At 33.3% G+C, this 14543-nt stretch overlaps 1 protein-coding gene across 1 annotated transcript in view; it reads left to right on the forward strand.

Annotated features, from left to right (window-relative positions):
• Nucleotides 1-14543, forward strand: part of SIRT3 (sirtuin 3) — a 64529-nt gene that overhangs the window by 7724 nt on the left and 42262 nt on the right. The window contains exons 2-4 of the mRNA XM_053720143.1: nucleotides 4951-5041; nucleotides 10523-10687; nucleotides 11867-12099. Coding sequence (XP_053576118.1) covers nucleotides 4951-5041; nucleotides 10523-10687; nucleotides 11867-12099 — 489 coding nt within the window. The remainder of the gene's footprint in view (nucleotides 1-4950; nucleotides 5042-10522; nucleotides 10688-11866; nucleotides 12100-14543) is intronic.

Consider the following 14543-nt stretch of genomic DNA (forward strand, 5'->3'; position numbering starts at 1 on the left):
AAAAACTTGAATAAAATAAACCTGTTACATCAAAATATCTTCACACAAGACATACATCACCTCGCATTTCATATATGACAATCCTCAGTCTTTTCTGAGACCACTATACCGCTCCTTAAGAAAATAGTTACATCCTTCTCGCAGAGTATAAACACCCATACATATGAAAAGTTATTATGTTTTATCACTACTGTTACTTATTAGATAAACTTATAGGTCTCTTTGGTTGTCGGACCACCACTTTAAATGAAAACTGTTCTATACCATTTCTTGGTATTTTACCAAGGAACACTGGTTAAACGTTATTATTGTTTTTATTGTTGTTTGTTTTATCTTATCACCTATTTTATATGGCATTGTAACTCCATAGGATTCTCATCCAACCTCAGCTCATTGATACCAACCCAGACTCTTCACAAAAATATGACTCCACAATCCCCTCAGTTTCTGCCCCCAACATTGCTACAAATGCCTCTTAACGATTCAATTTCCCTATGTCTAACCAAGAAAAGAAAAAAATTAAATATCCTCACGGTCAACACAAAGGGCTTAAATAACCCCTACAAACGAAACATAGCTCTCAGAGATTTTACAAATAAAAAGGAGATTTATTTTCCTACAAGAATCTCATTTCATAAAGGGTAAAGAACCCAAGACTTTCCTATACAAATTTGGCCCAGCCCACTATGCTTCAAACACTTTTAAAACTAACGGAGTAGGAATACCCTTCCAACTACACATTACACACAAAGATAGTGAGGGTAGATACCTTATCCTACTAGGTAAACGATACAATACGCCCCAAACACAAATCAAGATAAATTCGTAACAGCCCTCACAGAAAAAATATTAGAAGTAGCGAAAGGTCTCCTAATTGTAGGAGGGGATCTCAATGTGACCCTAGAACCCCTACTAGACAATTCTAACCACTCCTTCTCTACCCCACATAGAATAATCAATAAAATCAAATGACAGTTAAGAGACCTTACTGTTCATGACACATGGAGGGTACACCTTCCGGAATCCAAAGATTATACATTTTTCTCCCACCCCCATTCACGATTCTCCCGAATTTATTACTTCTTTCTAGACGTTAACACCCTAGCACTTGCAACACACTCCTTCATCCTACCTACCACATGGACAGACCACTTGATGGTTTCACAGGCTCTGTACCCCATTTCCAAACAGTTTGGGAAGCCCATAAACATGGAAGGTGAATTGATGAGTGCTCACTCTCACTTCACCAAACAACAAAGGTTGGCACTACACAATTCTCTCAACAGAGTCTCTGACCTGGAATTGTAGCTTAGAATAGACCCTACCAACACAAACCTCATTAAAGACCTCCAAACAGAAAAGAATAACGTTAACCACTTGCTAGGCAGAGAATATAAACAACTAGCTCTCAAACTCCACCAAACTTATTATGAAGGCGACAACAAATGCAGCAAAATTTTCGCAAGAAAATTCAAATGTAAGACTAACAGAACATACATCCTATCGATCAAATCGCATAATAACACCACTCATAACAATACTATATCTATTGCAGAAAACTTCCGGACATACTACCAAACCATACTACCATACTACGTTCAGATGACTCAGGAGACACTACTAATTTAATAGGCCATTACTTATCAGACATTCCTATACCCAAAATATCCCAGGAACAACAAAACATCCTGGATAGCCCATTTTCACTTAACGAAATTCAAAGAACCATTAAAGACCTACCAACTGATAAGGCCCCTGGCCCAGACGGTTTTACCAATTTATATTATAAACGATATGTCGATATCCTTTCCCCCCATTTATTTACCCTTTTTAACTCAATCTCTGACACTAACCCTTTCTCAACCCAAACCCTGGAAGCACATATTTTTATTATTCCTAAACCAGGTAAAGACCCCGCACACGTCGAAAATTACAGACCTATTTCACTACTGAACACAGATCTTAAGATCTATGCCAAAATTCTATCCAACCGATTGAACACCGTCCTCCAAGACTTGATCCACAGGGACCAAGTTGGCTTTGTCCCCTCCAGGGAGGCAAAAGACAATACAGTTAGAACCATAGACCTAATTGATTAAGCGACAACCCACAACATCCCCCTTCTGACTTTGTCAACTGATGCAGAAAAAGCCTTTGACCGTGTTAGTTGGCAATTTTTGAAAGATGTGCTCCTCAAAATGGGAATAGGACCCAAATTCATAGCCAAAACCTTTGCAATGTACTCTTCTCCCTCAGCACGTGTACATGTAAATGGATCACTATGAGCCCCTTTCACTATCTCAAACAGCACCAGACAAGGCTGAATTGGTCACAATGGGCTACCCAACCTTCACTAATTGGTTATTTTACAGGCGATGTCTTTCATATATATCAGCACACCCGCAAAATAGGAACATGATTAGGCCCCTAACAACTTTTGAATCTCTATGTGTAAAATCATCCCTAACCAGGCGTGCTCTATCCCTAACATACTCCATCCTACAACAATTTCTCCCTGGTCATATACCATATTATATAGATAGATGGAATTTAGAATTAGGAACAGACATTACACACACAGACTCACTAAACATTTATACACGTATTAAAAAATCCTCCATCTCCTGTAGATACCAGGAACTCAATATGAAAATATTGCAGAGATGGTACTTAACACCAGCATGATGCAAAAAACTATAAAACCTCAGCACTTCAAACTGCTGGAGATGCAGAGCACCCATAGGACACATGGGCCATATTTGGTGGCTATGTCCCAAAATTACAGACATATGGACACAGATATCACAAGAAACAAGTAAAATTTTAGAAACGTCCACCCCCTCGAACCATGCCTATAGCTCTTTAATAAAACCCCCAAAAAATGTACCAGACCCAAAAGAAAACTATTTAATATTCTGAGTAATAGCTTTAAAATCATAATAGCAAGAAATTGGAAATCGGATAAAATTCCTACAATAGCACAATGGCTCCAAGAAACCTCTAACACTCTTTCTTTAGCAGAATTCCACTATATAAAAAACAAAAATCTTGAACGCACAAATGCAATCTCTATGGGAAACATACACCAGACCTAATTAATACCCTAAATCTCCCCTTACCTGCATATAACATCACACAGAGTCCTCTACCACATACAGACCTTGTTTCTGTCGATTTATAGTATTACTTAAAGGGACAGTCTAGGCCAAAATAAACTTTCATGATTCAGATAGAGCATGTAATTTTAAACAATTTTCCAATTTACTTTGATCACCAATTTTGCTTTGTTCTCTTGGTATTCTTAGTTGAAAGCTTAACCTAGGAGGTTCATATGCTAATTTCTTAGACCTTGAAGCCCACCTCTTTCAGATTGCATTTTAACAGTTTTTCACCACTAGAGGGTGTTAGTTCACGTATTTCATATAGATAACACTGTGCTCGTGCACGAGAAGTTATCTGGGAGCAGGCACTGATTGGCTAGACTGCAAGTCTGTCAATAGAACTGAAAAAGGGGCAGTTTGCAGAGGCTTAGATTGAAGATAATCACAGAGGTTAAAAGTATATTATTATAACTGTGTTAGTTATGCAAAACTGGGAAATGGGTAATAAAGGGATTATCTATCTTTTAAAACAATAACAATTCTGGTGTAGACTGTCCCTTTAAATACACCATACTATACCCTAAGAGTTGAATATCACCTCGAAAACTACACATCACTCCCCTATCAGGAATTACAAAGGTTGGATAAAAATTTACTCTCAGCTAAACAAAATTATAGAAAATGCCGTACTACAAACTATTAATGTTTTTTCCTTGTTTCTTATGTTCTCCCCCCATTCCACTTTTCCCTTATAAATCAGACGAAAAATGTTTTTGACAAGGATCAGATGTAAAATGCCAATAATTTTTGTTGTCCTTCTTTGATACTGTATGACCTTGGCTTTCAATAAAAGATATTTGGTGAAAAAAAATTATGATTCACAAGGCTTACTTAGAGGCAGGAGAGGCTCAAAAAACGTTTTACAGCCTATAAAAAAGCTATGTAAGCAAGAGAGAACAGTGAAACCCAACCTACTATTGGCATTGGGAGAGAGCCCAGACCATTTAAAAATGGTGTTCCTGCAGCTGCTTTGAATATAATTATTCACAGCTGTTTCCTGAGTAATCTTTAAATGCCACATCTGAGCCCCGGGCCTTCTAGAGAGAGTGGAACAAGCACAATGTTTTTATGTATTTTACAGCAAAAGCAAGTAAAAGCAATGTCATTTGCAATGCAATATTTTCACTGTATTTGTTTTCTTTCATGATTTGAAAAATAGGGGCTGAATTATCAAGCTCCTAATGTAGCTTGATGCCCCTGTTTCCTCGCAAGACCATAACTGGTATGCTGCCTCTGAGGCTGCGGTCTTCAATCCGCCCGATCCTATACGATCGGGCTGATTGACACCCCCTGCTAGCAGCCAATCTGCAGGGGGTAGCATTGCACAAGCAGTTCACCAGAACTGCTTGTTCAATGATAAATGCCAACAGCGTATGCGGTTGGCATTTATCAATGTGCGGCGGACATGATGCGATACATCGTATCATGTCCGTCCACACTTTAGTAAATCGGCCCCATAGTATAACATTTTCAACAACTTTCAAAATTTGCTTCATTCTCTTGGTGTCCTTTGTTGAAGGAGCAGCAATGCACTACTGTGAGCTAGCTGTAAACATAGGGGGAGCCAATGACAAGAGCCATAAATGTGCAGCAACCAATCAACCAGTAGTGCATTGGTGCTCCTTAGCCTACCTAGATATGCTTTTCAACAAAGGATACAAAGTGAACAAAGTATATTAGATAATAGATATAAATTATAAATTGTTTAAATATACATGCTCTATCTGAGTCATGAAAGTATAATATTGACTTTACTGTCCCTTTAAGCACTATATTATCTCTTTGGCAGGAAAACTGAATCCATCGCTGCTAAAGATTTGTGAAGGTTGCCCCAAAGCTGCATCAAGTTTCTGCGCTGGAGAGGGGCATATACACAAAAGGTACAGATCTACACCTTAAAATGATATTCTGGTATCCCAGCTACTGAGTGCCCTTTAAGCGACGTTTTACAAATGCTAAATTGATGCTGTTACAATTAACAAACTTTTTCTGTTCACAAAGAAAAATCCTCAATCTGACTCCAACTCGCCTACATTCTATTTATCCTTCTATTTCTGAGAGATGCTGGAGAGAGTGTAGGGAGGAGGGAACCCTAAGTCATATGTGGTGGGATTGAGAGGGGACTAAGACATACTTGTCCTATTTAGGGCAAGATTCCAAGTGGAGCGCTAATTAAAGGGACACTAAACGCAATTTTTTTGTTTAATGATTCAGATAGAGAATGCAATTTTAAGCAACTTTCTAATTTACTGCTATTATCAATTTTTCTTCGTTCTCTTGCTATCTTTATTTAAAAAGCAGGAATGTGATGCATAGGAGCCAGCCCATTTTTGGTTGAGAACCTGGGTTATGCTTGCTTATTGGTGGGTAAATGTCAGCCTCCAATAAGTAAGCGCTATCCATGGTGCTGAACCTAAAATGGGCTGGCTGCTAAGATTTACATTCCTGCTTTTAAAATAAAGATACCAAGAGAACGAAGAAAAATTGATAATAGGAGTAAATTAGAAAGTTGCTTAAAATTGCATGCCCTATCTGAATCATTAAAGAAAAAAACTGGTTTCAGTGTCACTTTAACACTCCCGCTCAAGTGTTAACTGCGCTAGAAGTAAGCTTTTTGCGCTAGTCGGGTTATGCTTGCATTATGAGTTGCTAACCCGAAGAGTGCAAAAAAACAAAGTTAGAATATTGCGTGCACTTTTACGGATTCCCAGATAGAAGTTAATGGAGAAGAAAAAAAATCACTATAATAAACCACCAAGGGCCAGACTACGAGTGGCGCGCTAACAATTACGCACAAGCGAAAAGGGGTGAAAAGGTGCGTGTCAGGTGAAGAGCTCGTATTACAAGTTGAAAGTAAACTCGATAGCTTCAGCGCAATTGAAGTTAACAGACGTTGGGATTGTGCGACCTCAGAGCTCTGGTCACAAAAAAGTGTCACAAAACGCATCAAAAATACAGTTACACTCACAATAACACTAGCTAATAAAATATTAAAGAATACAATTGCACAAAAAAAGTTATAAGGGCTCAAAGTGTGTTAGAAAAAAAAGCAGGGAAAGGGCTTTAACATAGAGACACATACATATACATTTTTAAATATGTATATATGTATGTGTGTGTATGTGTATATATATATATATATGTATGTGTGTGTATGTGTATATATATATATGTGTACATATGTATTTATAGACATATATACACATATAAAAACAAATACTGTATATATGTATACATATACAGACATATATATATATATATATATGTGTGTGTGTGTGTGTGTGCGTGCATTGGAGCCCTTTGCAGTTAAATGGACAGTATACACCAATTTTCATTTAACAGTATGTAAAAGACACTACTATAAAGAATAATATGCACAGATACTGATCTAAAAATCCAGTATAAAACTGTATAAAAACTTACTTAAAAGCTGCAAGTTATTCTATAGCAAAAAAAGACACCCCCCTTCCTCTGCATATAAAAAGACTCTTTAAAACAGGAGCAAGCTGGAGTAGGTATACATCAGTATTCTCCTAAAACGTTGGGGCTTGGTTAGGAGTCTGAAAATCAGCATAATGTTATTAAAAAATAAGCAAAACTATACTTTTTTTTATTTCTATTTTTTTTTTAAACGCTGTATAGGCTATATAAATGGATCATTTACAAAACATTTATGCAAAGAAAAATCTAGTGTATCATGTCCCTTTAAGTAGATAAAAACATGAAAAATCATATTTATGCATTATTCATATTTAATAAAGTGTTATACTGTGTATTTACTGAACATATTTCACATTCCAATGTTCTGCACATAGGGGAATATGTTCTAAGTATTTATAAATATATATTTCTATATCTGTGTGTGTATATATATATATAATATTTAGCGCTGGGGAATCTGTTGGCGCTCTACAAATAACTGATTATATATATATATATATATATATATATATATATATATATATATTGTACCAAAATACCATCAGATATATGTAGAAATATTTATTATGAATAAATAAAACATATTCTTCTATGTGAAGAACATTGTAATGTGAAATATTCATATTTTTATGTGGGGTTAGCACACATGAGAATATGCGATCGGGGGAGAATACATTATCCTAACTTTTGATTTTTGTACACATCTGGTTAGCACGTGAGTGAAATTTTTTTACTTTCAACTTGTAATACGAGTGCTACCCGACACGTGCAAAAAGCTAACTTCCATCAGAATTAGCGTGTGAGCGGGGGCGTTAAATACCATTGAAATAGACATTGCCAAGTATTTGTTTCTTATCCCGTTTTATTGCTAGTGTATATCATTTTATATTCTTCCCTTTATGTTATTATTGCACTGTATTTATGTATATTTACTACACGTCCTTGTGTGAACGTTTATCTGTTGTCGTTTATTAAAATTCAGTAACAATGAATTGCACTAAAAAAAGCTGTTCAAATAGAAGTTACCGCTGCAGTGTCACCGGCTGATAGCGGCAACTGCCACAGCTATGTAGGTGGAGAGGGACCTGAATCCACAAATTTATTAAGAAACCATTTGTCTACTCAGGATTGGAACTTGATTTTTAAAAAAAACAAACTTTAAAACATTTTGAAATACTCTCTTCAAAAAACAAAAACAAAGACTAAGATTTGCATTTAAAGTGACATTAATTTGCTGGTCACATCTGCAGTATACCTGCCACGCTATTAGATTTTCTCCTTTTTAAAGTCTTTCCTTTGTTTAGTGAAGCTCTAGATCTTCATACAGGGAGCCACCATCTTAGAACTTCGGTATCTTCGTACTCTGTGACAGAAGTGGTGCACATTCACAGATCAATGACATTGTTATCTAGTCTGATTGAAGTTAATCAGTTGAACATTTATTAAAAGTTTTAATGAAACTTTTCAGTTTCATTAAAAATGTAGCATCTTGATCTTGTGATACCAACTTTTTAAAGTCCTTAAAGGGACAAGAAACCCAACCATTTTTCTTTCATGATTTGGATAGAACATACAATTTTAAACAATTTTCCAATTTACTTCCAATATCAAATTTGCTTCATTCTCTTGTTATCCTTTTGTTGAAGGAACAGCAATACACTACTGGCAGTTAGCTAAACACATCTAGTTAGCCAATCACAAGAGACAAATGTGTGCAGGCACCAATCAGCAGCTAGTTCCCAATAGTGTAGGATATGTGGATATTCTTTTTCAACAAGGGATACTAGGAGAACGAAGCACATTTAAAAATAGAAGTGACTTTAATCTCCTTAGTGACCATAGCACTTTTCAATTTTCTTACCATTAAGGACCAGGGCTATTTTTACATTTCTGTGGTGTTTGATCTAGGCCCATTTTGGTATATTTCATGCCACCATTTCACCGCCAAATGCGATCAAATAAAAAAAATCGTTCACTTTTTCACAAACTTTATGTTTCTCACTAAAATTATTTACAAATAGCTTGTGCAATCATGGCACAAATGGTTGTAAATGCTTCTCTGGTATCCCCTTTGTTCAGAAATAGCAGACTTATATGGCTTTGGCATTGTTTTTTTAGTAATTAGAAGGCCGCTAAATGCCGCTGTGCACCACACTTGTATTATGCCCAGCAGTAAAGGGGTTAATTAGGTAGGCTTGTAGGGTTAATTTTAGCTTTAGTGTAGAGATCAGCCTGACACATCCCATCCCCTGATCCCTCCCTGACCCCCCTCAAACAGCTCTCTTCCCTCCCCCACCCGCCAAAGGTCACCCCCATCTTAAATACCGGCAGAAAGTCTGCCAGTATAAAAATAAAAGGGTTAAAAAAAACAAAAAAAAACATTTTTTTAATATATATTTTCTGCAGGGTACTCTTCCCCCCTTACCTCCCAACCTCCCTGACCCCCCCCAAACAGCTCTCTAACCCTCCCCCCTCTACCTATTATCTGTCATGTTAGGTACTGTCTGCCAGTACCCATTTTGCAATATATTTGTTTTGTTTTTTATTTGTCTTAGTTTTTTCTGTAGTGTAGCTGCCCCCCTCATTTCCCTACCCCCCTCCCCCCTCCCAGGTCACTTTCCCAAGCAGTAATCCTAATACCCCCTTCTCCCTCCTCATGCACTAAAGTTATTTTCTGTAGCGGTCCCCAACCACCCCGCCCCCTCACACCTTTCTCACCCCCCCTCCCGCCTCCCCCAGCGATTGGCCGCCCACCCGCCTCCCTCCGATCCCTCCCACGCCATAATTGATCGGCACCATCGCTGGCCAATGCATCAGTTGCCTAAAAAAGGGTATTGCACAATGCCTCAATATGGAGGCATCAGTTGCCTAAAAAAGGGTATTGCACGATGCCTCAATATGGAGGCATCGGTTGCCTAAAAAAGGGTATTGCACGATGCCTCAATATGGAGGCATCGCTGCATCGGTTGCCTAAAAAAGGGTATTGAACGATGCCTCAATATGGAGGCATCGCTGCATCGGTTGCCTAAAAAAGGGTATTGCACGATGCCTCAATATGGAGGCATCGCTGCAATACCCTGAAAGCATCTGGAAGTGATCACGTCCTTGGTCCTCAACTGACACTTTTTGTAGGACGTGCCTGACATGTCCTCGGTCACCAAGGGGTTAAAAGCATTTTAAAATGACATTCTCTATCTGAATGATGCAAGTTTGATTTTGACTTTCCTATGCCTTTAATCACAAGAGTTTTCTATATCACATTTAATAACTATTTCACAATTCCATATCTTGTTAATGTGTGTGGATGGGCTTGATGAAGGGAAAACGAGTTTCTGAGGGTCTGGTTTCATGACACTTAGTAGGAGTCCTCTTAACCCTTTAACTGCTGAGCCATTTCCACCCCTGTGCTGAGCTGTTTTGTAGTTTTTAGATGCTACTCATATATAGGCCCTACTGTAGGTAATTTTCTGTGAGAAACCCACACATAATATATATCTTTTTTTCTCCAGAGACCCAGCAGATTCAAATTATACAATTATTTTATGTATATATCATGAAACCTGCAACAAAAAGTGTGAAAAGTGCATTTTTTAATAAGATTTTTAATAAACAACATTATAAACAATATTGTGTGTTTTTCCCTAAAGGCTATAGTAATAAGAAGGGGCTATCCTCATATAAATAAGGCGCTTTCGGTCTATTTATGTAACTTTGATCTGCACATAGGGGTTTACATGAGCCTCTAAGCAATAACTGCACATGTTTCACACCAGGTGATCACTAATACCACAGTGGTCACCTGACTATTAACACATAGGGGCTTTAGTTTTAAGAAGGGACAAGGGGTCTTTGGGGTCTCTAGGCCTTTTGGATAGCAGATTGTTTGATATAAAAGTGTCATTGTCTGTATTGTGTCTCAGCTGGATTCGTTGGCAGAGCAGCTCAGTCTCTAACGGAACAAGAGGCCAGGACAGCTCTCCATCTCTGAAGGATGTGGCTGTGGGGATACAGAAGGGTCTATATCAGAAGATCCTGGTTATGGTTGGAGCGGGGATCAGTACAGACAGCGGAATTCCAGATTTCAGGTTACCTATTACTTAAAGGGACATTCCAGTCAAAAATTAAATGCACATAGATGAATTACATATTTGTAGTATACATGTATTGGCAAAACTGCTTCTAGTAAAAGTTCTCACTGTTTTAGTGTTAGCATTTTTCTCTGCACGTGCACGTGAAGCATAGCTAGATATTCTCACTGCACCCACATTTTAAATACTGCAGCTGCTCAGAGCACAAGTGGGGCCTGTATCATGTCAGCAATTAACAATTGAGTCATTACCCGATGGTACAAGCACCTTAGGCTCTCTGAGCAAGTGCTGTGTTTAAAACGCTGGTGCACGTTGCATACTTAAATACACTTTTGAAACAGCTATAGCTTTTATTAGAAGCATTTTTGCTAATGCATGTATATTACACAAATGCTTCTGTACAATACCAAAATGCACCCAGGTGGTTTCCAATTTTGGCTGGAATATCCCTTTAAAATATACAACGTCCAGACCAAATAAATATGCTAAAGGGATATGACACCCAAAATATTTAAAAAGGTTCCAATTTACTTCAATTATTACATTTGCTTTGTTCCCATGGTATTCTTTGTTGAAGATATTCCTAGGTAGGTGTCAGGAGCACTACATGGCAGGAACTAGTGCTCTTGCAAATAGATACCATTCTTGCAAAACTGCTGCAGGCACGTGCACGCTCCTGAGCTTACATCCCTGCTTTTCAACAAACGATACCAAAAGAATGAATCCAATTTGATATTAGAAATAAATTAAAAAGATGTTGCAAATGGCATGCTCTATCTGAATCCTGAAATACATTTTTTGGGTTTCATGTCCCTTTAAACAGTTAGAAACCGACCCTTTTAATGGGACATTCCAGCCAAAAATGGATTACACAGAGGTGCACTTCTGTTTTGTATAGAAGCATTTTTTGTAATAAAAATGTATTAGCCTCTAATAAAAGCTCTAATTGTTTCAAGTGTGTACTTATGTATGCTTTGTGCACCAGCATTTTAAACACAGCACTTGCTCAGAAAACCTAAGGTGCTTGTACCATCTGGTAATGACTAAAGTTGTTAATTGCTGACATGATACAAACCCCACTGGTGCTCTGAGCAGCTGCAGTATTTAAAATCATTATATTGTGAATTCCTTTCTAATCCAGTGCCCTATACCTTTTAAACTGTCTCCCCTTGGCAGGTCTCCCACAAGCGGACTGTACAGTAAGCTGCAGGAATTCTCTCTCCCGTACCCTGAAGCAATCTTTGATTTAAGATACTTCCTTCGGGACCCAAAGCCTTTCCTGCGTCTTTCCTTGGAGCTTCTTCCTGGGAAACACAAACCGAATGCGGCGCACCACTTCCTGCGCCTGCTCAGTGATAAGGGGTTACTATTGCGACTATACACCCAAAACATAGACGGACTGGAGAGAGGTGAGGATGGTTTAAACTACAGCTGTAATACATAGCATTAAAGGGTGTAATCATTTTATAAATAAATAATAACACACTACATTGTAATATATAAATAAATAAATAACACACTACATTGTAATATATAAATAAATAAATAATAACACACTACATTGTAATATATATAAATATATATATATATATAAATAATAATACACTACATTGTAATATATATATATATATATATATATATATATATATATATATATATATAAATAAATAACACACTACATTGTAATATATATATATATATATATATATATATATAAATAAGAATACACTACATTGTAATATATATATATATATATATATATATATATATATAAATAAGAATACACTACATTGTAATATATATATATATATATATATATATATATATATATATATATATATATAAATAATAACACACTACATTGTAATATATATATATAAATAATAACACACTACATTGTAATATATATATATAAATAATAACACACTACATTGTAATATATATAAATATATATATATATATAAATAATAATACACTACATTGTAATATATATATATATATATATATATATATATATATATATATATATATAAATAAATAACACACTACATTGTAATATATATATATATATATATATATATATATATATATAAATAAGAATACACTACATTGTAATATATATATATATATATATATATATATATATATATATAAATAATAACACACTACATTGTAATATATATATATAAATAATAACACACTACATTGTAATATATATATATAAATAATAACACACTACATTGTAATATATATAAATATATATATATATATAAATAATAATACACTACATTGTAATATATATATATATATATATATATATATATATATATATATATATATATATATATATATATATATATAAATAAATAACACACTACATTGTAATATATATATATATATATATATATATATATATATATATATATAAATAAGAATACACTACATTGTAATATATATATATATATATATATATATATATAAATAATAACACACTACATTGTAATATATATATATAAATAATAATACACTACATTGTAATATATTATATAAATAAATAACACACTACATTGTAATATATATATATATATATATATATAAATAATAACACACTACATTGTAATATATATATATATATATATATATATATATATATATATATAAATAATAACACACTACATTGTTATATAAATATATATAAATAAATAATAACACACTACATTGTAATATATATATAAATAAATAAAACACTACATTGTAATATATATATATAAATAAATAACACACTACATTGTAATATATATATATAAATAAATAATAACACACTACATTGTAATATAAATATATATAAATAAATAATAACACACTACATTGTAATATATATATAAATAAATAAATAACACACTACATTGTAATATATATATAAATAAATAAATAACACACTACATTGTAATATATATATATAAATAAATAAAACACTACATTGTAATATATATATATATATATATATATATATATATATAATACACTACATTGTAATATATATATATATATATATATATATATATATATATATATAAATAAAAACATACTACATTGTAATATATATATATATATATATTTAAATAATAACACACTACATTGTAATATATATATAAATAAATAAATAACACACTACATTGTAATATATATATATAAATAAATAACACACTACATTGTAATATATATATATAAATAAATAATAACACACTACATTGTAATATAAATATATATAAATAAATAATAACACACTACATTGTAATATATATATAAATAAATAAATAACACACTACATTGTAATATATATATATATATATATATATAAATAAATAACACACTACATTGTAATATAAATATAAATAAATAAATAACACACTACATTGTAATATATATATATAAATAAATAAAACACTACATTGTAATATATATATATATATATATATATATATATATATAATACACTACATTGTAATATATATATATATATATATATATATAAATAAAAACATACTACATTGTAATATATATATATATATATTTAAATAATAACACACTACATTGTAATATATATATATATATATATATATATATATATATATATATATATATAAAAATAAATAACACACTACATTGTAATATAAATATATATAAATAAATAATAACACACTACATTGTAATAAATATATATAAATAAATAATAACACACTACATTGTAATAAATATATATAAATAAATAATAACACACTACATTGTAATAAATATATATAAATAAATAATAACACACTACATTGTAATAAATATATATAAATAAATAACA

The sequence above is a fragment of the Bombina bombina genome, chromosome 7 (genome assembly GCF_027579735.1).
Source record: "Bombina bombina isolate aBomBom1 chromosome 7, aBomBom1.pri, whole genome shotgun sequence".
NCBI classification, from domain to species: Eukaryota; Metazoa; Chordata; class Amphibia; order Anura; family Bombinatoridae; genus Bombina; species Bombina bombina.